Source organism: Excalfactoria chinensis, chromosome 1 (assembly GCF_039878825.1).
Source record: "Excalfactoria chinensis isolate bCotChi1 chromosome 1, bCotChi1.hap2, whole genome shotgun sequence".
NCBI lineage: Eukaryota > Metazoa > Chordata > Aves > Galliformes > Phasianidae > Excalfactoria > Excalfactoria chinensis.
Window position 1 is genome coordinate 127,745,791 of NC_092825.1, and position 15,361 is coordinate 127,761,151.

Below are 15,361 nucleotides of genomic sequence, written 5' to 3' on the forward strand. Positions count from 1 at the left end.
TTCAATGATGTACATAAGCCATGAAGGGAAAAAACATATAAAAAGAACACTACCACTTGGACTTTGAAGAAAAGATGAAACAGATGTGGAGCTGTGATACAAACTGTGATGAAGTCAGTGGGATTAGGGTAGCACCTTCTTACATGAAGAAGGAAAGCCGTCCACAGGAACAAACCAGGGGCATAGCATTACAAGAAATGATCTCTGGTGATGCTACCTTTACTGCTTTCGTGCTCACTGCAAAGCGTTCTTGCAATAAAATGAAATATGATCCAACCGTATTTGGTGTTTTCATGTAAATTTTATTTTTATATTCAATAAATGCCGTTGGAATAATGACTCTTGAAACCTCTCACAACAGGCTTGATTGACAGATCCCTAAGTGCTGTGCCTTTTATAGCATAACTTAATTGACAACCCTTAGGTAGCTGGCACATGCAGTCTACAAATTGGAGTGTGCTCAGTCTGCATTTGAAGAAATCTAGGTACAGTGAAGTAGTTGCTCTTATTATTCATTTTTAAAAGTAAAATTAATGTGTTTGCATTTAAGAAAGCATGATTTCTGGATATATCAGCTTTAAGCCTTTCAATAGCGATGAAAAAGATTAATGCAAAGCAATTTCAGTGTCAGAAAGCACACAGATGCCATAAAATATTGAGAAATTACTTAACTGGAACAGAATTAAAATACTGCTGAATTACCTGCATTTTTAACGTGCATTTTTTTTCTTCTTTTTGTTTTTTTTTTTTTCAAACACGTATCAATTATCTTCTGAAACATGGGGATTTCTATCAAGCCATGGTTCTCCTCTCCAGTGCCTTCCCTAGCCAAAACAATAGCAAGCTACTGCTGAATTCCAAGTGGCTAGACCTGGGCTTTTCTAAACGCCCTGGCTCCAAGGAGGAGCCATTATTTGCCACTGGTTCTAAATGGTTGCCCCATCTAGTTACCCTCTGTCACCCACCTGCTTAGTCCCTGGACAGGCCAAAATACTCATGACTAAAGAAGAAAAGAACAGGTGAAAGAGAACAAAAAATAGTTTCTAAGAACTTCAGAAATCAAAAGCAGATTTACTCTTTTAGTCCTGTGGAACAGAAGTGAAAACAGTAAAATACTCAGACATCTCTTCAGAATTGCATTTAGATTACAGTATCACAAAAAATCTTATTTCTTCTACAACTATTTCTTTGGTCATCTGAATCATGGAGTCCCTTACTTTCTGCCATAGGCCACCTTGTTTCATTGCATGACACTGAATTCCCAGATTATATCCTTGCTCTCATTATTTAGTCCCAAAACAAAATTAGGTAATGATGTGTGGATAGCGGTTATCAGTTGTATGATCATAAGAGTACAATCAACAAGGTATGTCAGTATGCGGCTGATAAAGTTCACTACTTTAACAAATTCCCAGAGTTGAGCATTGCTCATCCAGGCTCAAAAAGACATTCCTGACACACAGGGACTAAAGATCCACAGAGGGCTTAGCAAAACATCAGGATAGTTTGCATGGATTAGGTAAGCATCAACAGTATGTCAACTAAATATAGAGATAGATAGAGAAACCCTTTGGAATTAGTCTTGGGTAAGTAGATTAAACATGGTTTTCTTGCACTTCTCCTAAGCTCTGTCTTAATAAACTTGACAGAGGGCTGGGAATGCAGGAGTTGAGCATGTATATAACTTCCACAGCATCATTTTTATCTTTCAGTGGCTGGTGCTAAGAGTTGATCTTGAGCTGGTAAACACAAACTCATGTCATCTGATTAGGAGTGGCAACCCTTAGATCAGAAGGAATCCTTCTGGAACACAAGCCACACCAAAAGTTAATTTACTTCAAAATATCGCAAGCAAAAGCCAATAATAATTACATTTACCAGTAACCCAGACTTCTGGAGGAGTGTCTTCCAGGAACAAGAAAGTTCAGGTAAACTCTTTGGCAGCTGTGGGATGATTGGAAAGATATCTGAGCCCAAGGATTTCAAAGCAATTTCTGCAAAAGTTTCTTATACTGAAGGTGTAATTTTGACCACTCAAAAGAAACACAACACAGCCCTTGTCATTAAATACTTGACTCCACATATACTGAGGTCTCCATTCATTTAATGAATTGTTTTTTATTTGTGAGAACAATTTTACAACCTCAGACTAAAACAAGGAACCATATACAGACTCTCATGTCCTTGAAAATATGCTTTGGACTGCAGTAGCATTTGATTTTATTTCCTAGTAGGCATAGGAGTAGACAGACTTGAGGCAAGGAGGGAGCTGGATTGAGATGAACTAGCTACAAAGTAGCCAATATTGTATCGGCATCAGTGCTCCTTGGATTTTACTGACAATTAATTGCACGCAAAGAATTAAAGCAGTTCACTCCAGTAGTGTTTTGCTTCTAGGCAGCTGGCAGTGGTTAGAGGTGATGATTATTTGGCTTGGTGAGGACTGAGGAACTTCTCCATTCCCACGCAGAGCCAAGCAAGGGGGCAACAGGTGGCAGATCAGACTTGCCATGAACTTTCAAAAGGCTGCACCACTCTACTCCTCAGCTCCTTCAGGGGGTCAAGCAGGACTGTGTCCCCAACTCAACCTCCAGTTACTTAGAGATACACACATACGTACCCCAAAGATAAGTTGAATTGATACACACCATAAACTTTTCCCTAACCCCCCAGCTGCCCCTCCCCTGACAGCTCCATGCCGTTCCCTTGGGTCCTGTCGCTGTCACACAGAGCAGAGCTCAGCTCTGGGTTGAACACACCAAGGGACCTCAGCCTCCCCTGATTCATACAACAGCACACCCCCAACAACAACAACACCCACTACACACCCAAAGCAACGCATTTCCATCCACCTCCCAGCTCTCCTCAGCGCCGCCCGCTCACGGCGCGCAGGCGCAGCTCCACCTCATCCTTCCCGCCAATCGGCGGCTCTGGGGCCTAGTGCGGGTTACGCCGCGCCGGGCCGTCCCGTCCCCGGTGTCGGGCATGGCGGTGGTGGCTGCAGGCCGCGTGGTGTGGCTGGGCGGCCGGTGGAGCGCGGTGGCGGCGTCGGGTGGGCCTAGCGCTCAGGTGAGAGCCGCCCGGGCACTGCATGGTAGCTGGGGGGGGGGGGAGAGAGAGGCTTGAGCCGCGCGTGAGCCTCCGTGCTTTCGCCCCGCTGAGAGGGTTCGGGAGCTGCGGGGGTTGGTTACAGGGCAGCCGGTTCCGGTCAGCCTCCGCTGGGTATCGTTTATTTTACATCGTGAGTGGTTATGGAATCTCCGAGTTCCTGCAGAACCAACCGCTTATTCTGATAGACACTGGTTTGCAGCTGCGAGCAGTCGTGGTGTTGCAGCAGTATTTGATATACGTATTCCAGCAGTTGGCAACAAACTTGTTTGAAGACGAGGTGGTAAACGATGCCAAGCGATAAGCCGCGTTGGGGTAGTGTGAGCTGAGGGTCTGCGTGGTGACTGAACGAAACCCAAAGTTGCAGGAAGGAGATACAGTAAGTAAAGAGGAGGTAATGCTGAAAGGAGCAATTGGAACTATTTTATATTGCTTAATTACAGATGAGCTGTATGTATTAGGGATGAAGACCTGGGTGGTTCCTTATGCAGCAGGCAGAAATACACTGAAGCTGCCCAAGGACTGAGAAGAAAGCTGAAAGAGACCTGGTGCTTGATCATAGTTCACGTTTGGAGGAGTTTGTGTGGTTTTGGTTATCCTATGTGAAAGTTATGACTGACAGTGGTGTGGCCTTCCTGAGCAGGCACCTGCTTGAGTTTGAGCTGAGAACTCTGTGCCTTAAGTGAGGGAATGGTTTTGAAGGAGTGACTGTAGAAGGCAGGGCTGGAAGGGGCCTGCACTGTTAACTTGTCTCATTTTCTCTCCTAAAGGTGGGATTGGTACCTGAGCCCATAGCTACAAACATATCTTAATGTTTTGAAATAACTGATTTAAAGAGTACGAAAGGAGCTAAGGGGACATAGGGCACTAGAGGTTTGAAAGATTCTTATGTTGTTAACCTACAGGGCAGTTTGGTGAGGATGTTCAGAATGTGAAGCGTTTATGTGAGTACAGAAAGCACCTCGTGAAACTCAGAAGAAAATTCCAGTGAACGCTATCAAGAATCTGTATTGAAAAATGGTCTAACTTTGTTTCTTTCTGTCACTCCTGTTGTGGTTGTGTAGTTTTTTTCTTAGCAGAAGGGTTCAGAGTACCATGTGTTCGATCAGGTCTGGTACTGTGTGTGTATTTCTGTGGAAGGTATATGTACTGATATCAGAAATATGATACCATTTTGTCCTGCCAGCAGAGAATGTAAAACCAGAAAGTGTGATCTCCATGAATATTATAACAAATCTCCTGCAGAGTCTGCCTTCAAGAAGTGGCTGGGCGCGAGACAGGCATTGGTTGTAACACTGTGGATGTTAGCCTACTTCTTAGAATCACTCAGGTTGGAAAAGACTTTAAGATCATCGAGTCCAACTATGACCTAACCATACTACCCTAACTAACAGCCCTCTGCTAAGTCATGTCGCTGAGTACCACATCCAAACGGTTTTTAAGCATATCCGTGGATGGTGACTCAACCACCTCCCTGGGGAGCCTATTCCAGTGCTTAACAACCCTTTCTGTAAAGAAGCTTTTCCTGATAGCCAACCTAAACTTACCGTGGTGCAACTTGAGGCCATTTCCCCTTGTCCTGTCACCAGTGAGAAGGGACCAACCCCACTCTCACTGTAAGCACCTTTCAGATATTGGAGGAGAGCAATAAGGTCTCCCCTCCTTTTTCCCAGACTAGACAGCCCCAGTTCTCTCAGTCTCTCCTCCTAGGCCATATTCTCCGAGCCCTTTGCAAGCCTTGTTGCCCTTCTTCGGACCTGTTCCAGCACCTCACTGTCTTTTCTGTGCTGAGGTGCTTAAAACTGAACACAGTACTTGAAGTAAGACCTCACCAATGCTGAGTACAGGGGCAGGATGACTTCCTACTCCTGCTCACCACACTATTCCTGATACAAGCCAGGATGCTATTGGCCTTCTTGGCCACCTGGGCACACTGCTGGCTCATATTCAGCTGACTGTCCATTAGTACACCATGGTCCCTTTCTATCAAGCAGCTTTTCAGCCACTCCTCCCCAAGCCTGTAGGGTTGCCTGGGGTTGTTGTGGCCAAAATGCAGCACCCCACACTTGCCCTACTGAAACTCATACAGTTAACCTTGGCTCCTAAAGCCAGTCTATTCAGGTCCCTCTGTAGTGCCTTTCTTCCCTCAGGCAGATCAACACACACTCCCAACTTGGTGTCATCTGCAAACTTACTGAGGGTTAACTCAATCCCCTCATCATGATTGTTAATAAAGATGTTAAATAGAAGTGACCCCAGTACCAAGCCCTAGGGGACACTGCTTGTGACCGGCCATCAACTGGATTCCACTTCATTGAGCACAACTCTTTGGGCCTGGCCATCCAGCCAGTGCTTCACCCAGCAGAGCGTACACCCGTCCAGACCACCCGCAGCCAGCTTCTTCACAAGGATGTTGTGGGAGACAGTGTCAGAGGCCTTACTGTAAGTCCAGGTAGACCACATCAACAGCCTCATCTGCTAAGTGGATCACCTTGTCATAGAATGAAATCAGGTTTGTCAGACAGGATCTACCATTCATAAACCTGTGCTGACTGGGCCTGATCCCCTGGTTGACCTTAAACTGGTGCGTGATGGCTCCTAAAATTATCCGTTCCATAACCTTCCCTGACACCAAAGTGAGACTGATAGGTCTGTAGCTAACAGGATCATCTTTCCAGCACTTCTTAAAGACGGGCGTCACATTTGCCAGTCTCCAGTCCACCAGGACATCCCCACTTAGCCAGTGCTAATGATGGAATGATGCTGAAGAATGATGGAGAGTGGCTTGGAAACCACATCCACCAACTCCCTCAGCCCTCTCGGGTGCAATCCATCTGACCCCATGGACTTGTGAGCATCCAGCTTGTGGTGCATGTCCTAAACTATCTCATCGTGGATCATGCAGGGCTTATTCTGTTCCCAATCTACCAGCACAGGGGGCTGTGTTCCCAGGGAGTAACAAGTCTTACTATTAAAGACTGAGGCAAAGAAGGCATTAAGTACCTCAGTCTTACTTATCACACTGTGCGTGAGAAATGGTTTGTCATTGCATACTGGCGTAAGCATATTGGAGGATTTTGGAGCTGCATGCTAAGAATGGAGTAGTTTTCTGTGCAGTTGGTAGTCAAGATAGAGTTGAAGAGCCTGCTGGTATTTTATAATTTATACCTGAAGACCACTAGAAGTAAATCCTTGACACCATTATGCAGGTTGGATTTTTATCCTGTATCTCTACATTTATTTCCATAATATATGGTATAAGCAAAACCAAAGACATAGATTTGGACAAATAAGCAAAAAGAAGTAGAATCTGTGGGTGCGAGAGATATAGTTTTAGTTACCTTGGAGAGAGAATTCAATTAGGGAACAGTTTCTTCTGATTAAATACTCTGGCAAGTTTTTTATTAATGTAATATAGAATTAATTTAGCATGTTTACTGACATCTTGTGATACTTCCCAACGTGTTTCACAAAATGCTTATTAAAACACAAACCTGATACTGATTTGCCTGTTTAATTTTGTAGGCCAACTGGAATCTGAGACTTTGTAAATACCATTTAAGCAAATGAATTAAAATGCTTCGTAAAACATCACACTTGAAAGCAAAAAGCTCACATGCTCATTCTGTAGGATAACTACGTATTGCATACTTTGTCTTGTGCAAGACATGACCGGAGAACTGCTGTTGGCATCTTGACTGTATTACCAGTAACTGGAGCTATGGACACAGGGAAGCTGTTGTGGGTATACAGCTCCAGCCGTGCACCTGCTGGCTAAATTCTACCCCAAAGTTAATGTTCTAATACAGATCTGTGCACTATGTGGTTCTAGAAGTGGTTGAAGTCTGCCAGCATTGAGCGTGGAAGAGGCTTGAAAACACTGCAGCTGTGGATAGATGTACCACATAAATTGGTGTCTGCTTTCACCTCTGCAGCAATACATCCACTTGATACCTGCCCTTTAGATATTTATAAACATCAGATCTTACCGACTGCTAGTTACATCTCTTTTAGGCATTAATTAGTCAACTTGGAGTTGTCTCAAAATAGTTTTTTATTGTGTGGATTTTCTCTTTTTTTAAGAAGCGGATTTTATATAAGGTAACTTTTCTATACATTTACTGTCTCCCAGAAAAATAGGGGTTTGCCAAACTGAATGCTAGGTTATTTGGGGAGGAGTTGATCAGGAGGGGCCAGTACTCAGGAGCTGTGTCCAGAAGGCTTTCCTTTCCTACTCTGGTGGAACATCCTACTATTTCAGAAGTACTGGCAGTAACTGGTGTCATGTATAAATGGTGAGGTTGCTGTCTGCAGGATTGCTTCATGAAACGTGTAATGAGTAAATGCAAACCTCTGTAGTTTCCTCTGGAAAGTTGAGGAGTGTGCTTGCTTGTTTGACTGAAATGCCAGAAGCATCTGGTGCTGCTTTGCAGTTCTTGCCTGTATTGCCCATGAAATGGTGCTCTTATCCCAGAAGAGGTTGCCAATACAATAGATACTGATTTGCATAAGAGGCTGTTTTCTAATTATGAACAGTTTGTGTGTCCAGGGACTTTTGATTAGTGATGAATTGAAGCTAGGGAAGAATATGAATAGCTTGAGGGAAGGAGGACAAAAATGAGAAAATTACAATAGAAATTGACAGGAATAAGATGAAAGCAGTCTTTTTAAAGTATCCTGTTTAAAGCATAGCAGAGAGAAAGCAATTTTGGGCTGAGTAATATGGAATCATGTGTTCATTAGCAAGAATTACAAATAATTAGTTTCTATTACAACGAGTACGAGGATGAATTGAATTCTTTCCTGAGGAGCGACTAGGAGAAGAGTAGGTAATACGCAGAGAAACCTTATTGCTTTCTTAGGGTGTCACCAGAGCCTTGTTGGTGGAAGCTGTATATTTAAAATCTTCATATATAGATAGATAGATTTAAATCTATGTATGTAAACATAATCTCACATAAAACATTACTTGTTTATTTTTCTAAAGGAGCAAGTCAGAATTGGCATTGTATACGATGCTATAAACCATGGAGAAAATAAGGCAACAACACTCTGCCGTCGAGCTGTTTTTAAACCTTCTGGTCCAGTGCACATATATGTCTTTGTGGTTGTAGCCAGGCTTGAAGATTGCTACTGTATTCATAATAGTTTTAGGAAGATAATGTTTTAAGCTATCTATATGAACTCAGAATGATCAAATCAATCAGCGCGTCCAAATTGTGATTTACAGAAGGCTGTTTCTGTGACTGAGACGATGTCTAGTTGTTTTGGTTGGTAGGTTTATTCTGTTCCTCATAATAAGGCTACTCGTTCAATTTGTTCTGTGTGTTTGGTTTTAATGTTTCATGAAGGTTAGACTGAGGTTACCGAGGTTGCAGCACCAGGAGAAGCGGAAACCGTTTAATTACTTGCTGAAAGAAATTAAGGTAAAGTGGGGACTCGTCTTCTTTCTCCCACTTCAACCACCTCCTTTCAGCTTTGGCACTCAGGAGTGTCATTTTGGGATCTCTTGCACTGGCTCAGCAGAGAGCTCCCTGCTCTTTGGCAGGGCACTGAAAGTTCAGTATTCTGTCAGAGCCAAAGAGCTGCAAAGAACTTTGTCTCTCCAAAGCTGGTATTAACAAAATAATGTGCCCTACTGGCACTAAGCTGAAACTGGAACGTTGCAGCCCTGTCAATAAAGCTCCTGTTCCTCTGGCAGAAGGCTTGATTGAAATTAGTCATCATAGTTTCTGATTGTTTTGATAAAAGAAAAGTTTATCTGTCAGTCTTTGTGGGAGACAAATATGTGTCCGTGGAGTTTTGATTCCTAAGGTAGTAGTTGCTGATGAGAATCACCCTGCTTTGTTTCCTCATCATTCCACCAGAGGCAGTGAGCCTTCTGGCACTGAACAAGTAAGCAGTAATTCATACTTTCCAGAACATCTAACAGTGGTTGTCCACTGTGCCACAAGACACAGGGTAACATGTTTCCAAAAGCTGTTAGAGGGCTGCCCTGCAGATTTTGTTCATACTTTGTTATGGAGCACCTTTAGGTGAGTGCAAAACCTTCTCACGTGCTGTTAGATGTATGTACAAATGAAGACTGCATTTTTTGATCAATGTTGTGTTTCCCTTTTGCTGGATGTTCCCAATATGTAACACTACATTTCAAGAAAAGAAATTTACAAGAAAATGGTTTCATGTGTGTAACCGTGTTTGCTAATTTACTACAGTAGTGTGTTGAATCCTATTATAAGTAAGCAGTAAGCAAGACTTGTTTTACTGTTCATTTTATTTAAAGCTATGAATATAAAAGTAAATCTCACTTTTTTTTTTCCTGTCTTTGTTAGACGTTGAGGCTGATCTGTACCACCGCAGCTGCATGGAGGAAAAATGTAGCAGCCTCAGGACCTGAAAAATACACAGAGGCATTTATTAAGAAACAAATTGAAGAGTTCGACCTAGGAAAGAGACATTTAGCCAACATGATGGGAGAAGATCCAGAAACTTTTACCCAAGAGGATATTGATGTAAGTGCGGTTGCTCTGTTGGAGAAGTAATTTACTGTAGAATTTCAGATATTGAAAGCACTTTACTTCAGCATGAGCCCCTCAGCTCTCTGTGATTTTTAATCAAACTGTCAGAATGAGAAAGACTACTACTGTATGTTGCAAACATTGCAACTGTGACTCTGAATAGAGATTCTACTCATGCTACCGTGTGAGGTCACACATCACAGTATAGAGCTGTGTATACCATATCTTGCTAAAGCACAGTGGGTTCTTTTAAAAAGTACTAATGGATAATCCCCTTGATCTGAGGTTATAAGAGGCCCTGCAAAGGTTTATGTAGCTCTTTGGAACATTTAACCACAATTTGACCTGCTGTGTATATTTAGGTTGGGTTTTCTTGCGTGATACTGCGGTTGCTGGTAATGCCAATTAAATTTTATAGGATGCTTTACAAGTAACCCCCTGGTTTAGCTTAGAGATTCTAATACAGACCTGCGTCTAGGGCTCATATCAGTATCTCAAAACATATTCTTTTATTGCCATTCTCTCTGACAGTTGATAGGTGGGTGGCCTCTTCTTTCTCTGTGCCATTTGACTTAGGTAAAAATACACTGTCTTTCACATAAATAAATAAATAAAAATTGACATCCAACTAGGACTTCCATCATTTCTATCTTATTTTACCACGCATCAGAGGTAGTGAAGAGAAATGTCATTTGGTGACATTCAGTCGTAGGTGAAGCTGCATGCTGCTTTTTCTGCACAGCAGCAACGCTATTACTAGAGCTGTGGCAGCACAGTATAGCAGTGGTTCCCCCTAGGGTAGATGCTGTGCGCGCTGAAAGAGGAATATGTGATTTTGTTTTTTCCAGGGGAAGGGGATTGTTTTGCTTGCATGGTTTTGTCACCTTTCTGTTGCAAATTCTGTTAGCATAGCTGTTTCCTTGTAAGAGGTCTTGATAGCCTGCTTATGCCAAGGAAGAACTACACCTGTAGGTGGTGATGCATGGTGATTTCAACCACATTTGGCAGAGAGGCTTCAAGATGAAGTTCTTAAAATTTCTCTGAAAATAGTTGACAGAGTAGAAAAGGATGACGCTTAATGGCCTGCTGAGAAAAAGGTTGCAGTGAGACTTGAGTCACATTGTGTATCAGAAAATTCAAAAGGGAAACTTGTCTTCAAGTCATAAATCGTAGGAAATCAAGCTTTATGAGTATGTAGCTAAGGCACCAATAGTGTGACTTTCACTCATGTGTCTGTTCTACAGACAAGTGCCAGTGCAGACCATTCTGATCTCAGTGTGAGGTGGCTAAGGTCCTGTCAACAGTGAAGATAATCAGAGAAGGAGGCATTTGGATTAGAAGTAGTAGTGGCCTGCTTTACATCAGCTTTTCAACAGATCACAGAATTTCCTTTCTCTGCATTTTTCTGACTTTTTTTTTCCTACCATTAATGATGCTTGTGTTACAGGAAAGTAATCATATTCATGAGCAAATCTGCCACTATAAAGACCTCTCACTGTACTACAGTATAGACTTTAGAGTTGGAAGGGACTTGTAAATGTCATCTAGTCCAGCACCCCTGCAATAGGAAGGAACACCTGCAGATTATTTTGCTCGGAGCCTGGTCCAGTCTTAACCTTGAATGTCTCCAGGTATGGGGCTTCCACTACCTCTCCAGGCAACCTGTGCCAGTGCCTTATTCCTTATGTACAATCTAAATCTCCCATCTTTTGTTTGGAACTGCTCCCCCTTGTCCATCACAACGGACCCTGCTAAAGGGTCCGTACTACCTTTCTTTCTTATAGGCCCCCTTTAGGTACTGCTCTCAGATCTCTCTGAAGGCTTCTCCAAGTTGAACAGCCCCAGCTCTCTCAGGCTGTCCTTGTAGGGAAGGCATTCCATCCCTTGGCTCAGTTTTGTTTCCCTCCACTGGACACATTCCCAACAGGTCCACATCTCTCCTGTACTGAGGACTGCACATCAGGATGCAGTACAGCAGGTGGGGCCTCATCACTGCAGAGTAGAAGGGCAGGATCACCTTCCTCAGCCTATTGGTCGCACTTCTTTTCATGCAGCCCAGGATATGGTTGGCTTTCTGGCCTGCAAGGATGTGTTACTGGCTCATGTCCAGCTTGCCGTCCACCTGTACCTCCAAGTCCTTTTTGTCAGGGCTGTGCTCCATTCTTACATCACCAACTTGTAGTGATTGCAGGGATTGCTACAGTCCAAAACCTTGCACTTGGATATATTGAACCTCATGAGGTTCACCTGTGCCCACCACTTGTGTTTGTTTAGGTCTCCCTGAATGGCATGCCATCTCTCTGGTGTGTCGACTGCACCACACAGCTTGGTGTCTTCTGCAGACTTGCCAAAGGTGCACTTTATCCACTGTCATTGATGAAGATCTTAAGAGCACTGCTTGCAGTACTGCCCCCTGAGGGACACCGCTGGTCACCAATTACCATCCAGACACGGAGCCATTGACCACCACTCTTTGGATACAGTCTCACAACATATTCCTTGTCCATTGAACAGCCCACCCATCTAATCTATGTTTTTTCCATTTGGAGAGAATGATGTTATGAGGCACAGTGTCAGAGGCCTTACTGAAGTCTGGCTGGATGATATCAGTGGTTCAGTGTGGTGCTGCTCCTAATAGTTTAGTTAGTTTGCTTGAGAGGCTAATGGTAGGAGTGCGTTAACTTTCTCTTGATAGAGTCTAGAGGAAAAGCTGTCAGACAGCAAGACTGGAAGTGGAAAAAGACCGTATATTGGTAGCAGTTTCTTCTGTATAAATCTGTAATCACTTGCAAAGAATTAACTGAGCTCCATAATTAATAAATGCAGTGCACGTGGCAAGTATGTGACTGCTTTGCAGGCTCTGTTTCTGAAAAGATGGAGAACTGAATCCAAAAGTGCAGTGTTTTGTTTAGTGATACCGAGTGTCTGTGTTACATACTTAATTTCTTCATATTTCATCAGGTGTTGGAAAATACTTAGTGTATAATAGTGTCTGCTATGCATAATTAAATTACTGTTATAAAAATATAAAAGCTGCTTAAGCACTGGCAGGAGAATTACCAAGCTTTACATTTCAAATGGTAATAATTCTTACTGATGAGTGCTTACATGCCTCCATGTCTTCTACTGTTAATCAGACTGTGCGCTGTAGTTCAAAAGTAGGCATCACAGGATTCTGTCCTTCACTGGAGTTTTAGGTGTAGCTTAATAAAAGCTAAACCTTGTGAAGTTTTAAACCGGAAAATAAGTTGACTTGCTTGTTAATCTTTCTCCTGGATGTTGTGGAAGCAGAATTGCCTCTTATTGATGCTTTTATTTAGGAATGAAAAGTTAAGCTGTGCATTACAACCTTATATCTGGAGGGGGGAAAAAAAATATCCAGCAAATTGATGTATAACTCTGCAGAAGTCTACCAATTGCTTTTTAATTGGTATTATAGACCTCGCTCTGAAGCTGAGATGTTTTATTCTCCTATGTGTGAGTATGTGGTATGAAGTTTCTCTAATTGATTTGCTTTGCCCATTCCATTTGATGTATCATTTTTCACAATATTTCATAATTTGTGCTCATTTCTAATGAACAGAGTCGTTAGGACAGGCATGTCTAAGTGCAACTGACAGCTAACATTAGGTGCCAGATGCAGTTTATAAAGCTATGTAGAACTGCAGAGAACAGTTTAAATAAATTAGCACCTGTACATTAGTCTCACTTGCTGGTAATTTATAAGCGAATCAGTAGAGATGACATTTAGGTACGTCATTGATCAAGTTAACAGCTGCATACCCACTGCCCAGCTGGGATACCTAATTAATAGAGATTGCAGTCCTGACCTAGTGCTTTTCCCTGATTGAGTCTGTAATCCTTTTATTTTTGATTTAACTTCCTTGCGGTTATAGTAAACAGCCCACCTTCATTTTCCACTGTCAGCTCTGTGATATTCTCCTTTAAAGACCAGAAACCTAAGTAAGATTAATATAAGAAAAGCATCTTAATCTCCTTGACCTATTTATATGATATGTCAGTATTTTTATTATTCATTTCTCTGCAATCACTAAATGCTCTCTGAGATATGAGTTCATCAGGAACTTTCCCCATAAGTTAGTACAACTTGAAGGCTAGAAATGTGTTGATTTTCTTCTGCTATCTGCCATATGACCTAGTAGGTTGTTATCATGAAGATAGTTGGAAGAATTTGAGTCTAAAATACACGCTTCTTCCGAAGTATGTTCAGTTGCATATATGTTGTTGCAGAAGTACTAGTAAGGTTCTTTGCAATGAAAATGTTGTGTAAGTGAGTAGCTTCATTCCTTAAAGGGTATAGTTTCTTTGAGTGACTTAAGACTTCACTAATAGGTTTTAAAGAAAAAATAGTGATATTTAGCCGTGTTTCAGGATGGCTCAGAACATCTGATTTCTAAGTAACGTTCAAATTTTAGCAACTCAGATTGTGAGAAATAAGTGAATATTAACATATGTGAAATGTCAGAAACATTACTCAGAACCAAATATGTTCCTGAACTTCCATGTAGCTGCAAGAACATGATGTCCAGTGTTGTCTTTACCAGAAATACTGGATTTGTACTTTTTTTTTTTTTTATTAGTTGGAGCTTGAATGCTTTTTTCCAGCTTAACTGGAAATTCTTTATTTCACATGTTGAAAACTTTTAAAGAATGCTGCTAATATTGTTAAGAGTCATTCCATCAAACACATGTAAGTTTGAGAAGTAGTGAAGTTCAGTGTGGTTCGAGACCTGGAGACTTTCAGCAGAGCTCAGGTTTAAGAAGAGCGGTGAGTCTTATGTGAGGAGTAGAAGAAGCCAGGAGGCTTCTGCTAAGACATTCTATTAAAGTGCTGTGGCATGAAATGCTGCTTGTCAAGTCAGCATTCTGATTATTAAAACTATTTAGAAGAGAATGTGCTGCATTCTTCAGCCCTCTGTGCTGGAGAGGATGTTGCTGCAAGGGAGCCCACTTGGGAAGTTTTTTCAAGTATTTTTTTTCTTTCTTTATTTTCTTTGATGGATGCTTCTGAGTTGACTGTCTTTACACAGGATTCGAGCAATGAAAACTAGAGTGGGATGTATTGTACGTTAGCTGTACAGTCAAGAAAAGTATGTGGGAAGGCACTTGGGCAAGGTGAACTTGCCCTGCCAAACCTCTCTTCTCTACATGGGTACTTTACAAATTGGACTGGCTCATTGTCTCTGCTCAACCCCATTATGACTCCATCAGCTCTGTCTGATTAGAGTATCAAATTCTTAATTTCTCAAGTTATTGACAAAACGACAAGAGTAACAAGAACAAAACAAACAACCTTTACTGACCCAACTGAACCTTTTTAACTCTCAACTGTAATCTCTAACTTTTAGATAGTGAACAAAATTTGGCTTGCAGGCAGGAAAGGCAGAGAGGATCAGGGGTCAGCACATGCACAACGAAGAAGGAAGATGAAGGTGGGACAGATAGATATACACATACAGTGCTGGGCCGGTTATTTGATAAATTGTTTTGCATGTAATTTGTTTGAAGGACTGCCAGGTTCAAATGTTTTTTTATATATGGATAGAGGCTTGTTCTCATTATGCCTACTTGAATTCAGACTGGAAGGGACCACATACATTGTGGTCCTATAGCAGTATTCTGAATCATCTGGTATCTCCACAAGTGCTGATAAAGCGGGATTCCTTTCCTTTGGTAAAAAATGTTAAGTTTATCAATCTGAAGTAAAACATATT

At 41.9% G+C, this 15,361-nt stretch overlaps 1 protein-coding gene across 1 annotated transcript in view; it reads left to right on the plus strand.

The window, feature by feature from the left end:
* The first annotated feature begins 2,882 nt into the window (after window positions 1–2,882).
* Window positions 2,883–15,361, plus strand: part of MRPS9 (mitochondrial ribosomal protein S9) — a 36,142-nt gene continuing 23,663 nt past the window's right edge. The window contains exons 1-2 of the mRNA XM_072358244.1: window positions 2,883–3,069; window positions 9,441–9,620. Coding sequence (XP_072214345.1) covers window positions 2,986–3,069; window positions 9,441–9,620 — 264 coding nt within the window. The 5' untranslated portion in view covers window positions 2,883–2,985. The remainder of the gene's footprint in view (window positions 3,070–9,440; window positions 9,621–15,361) is intronic.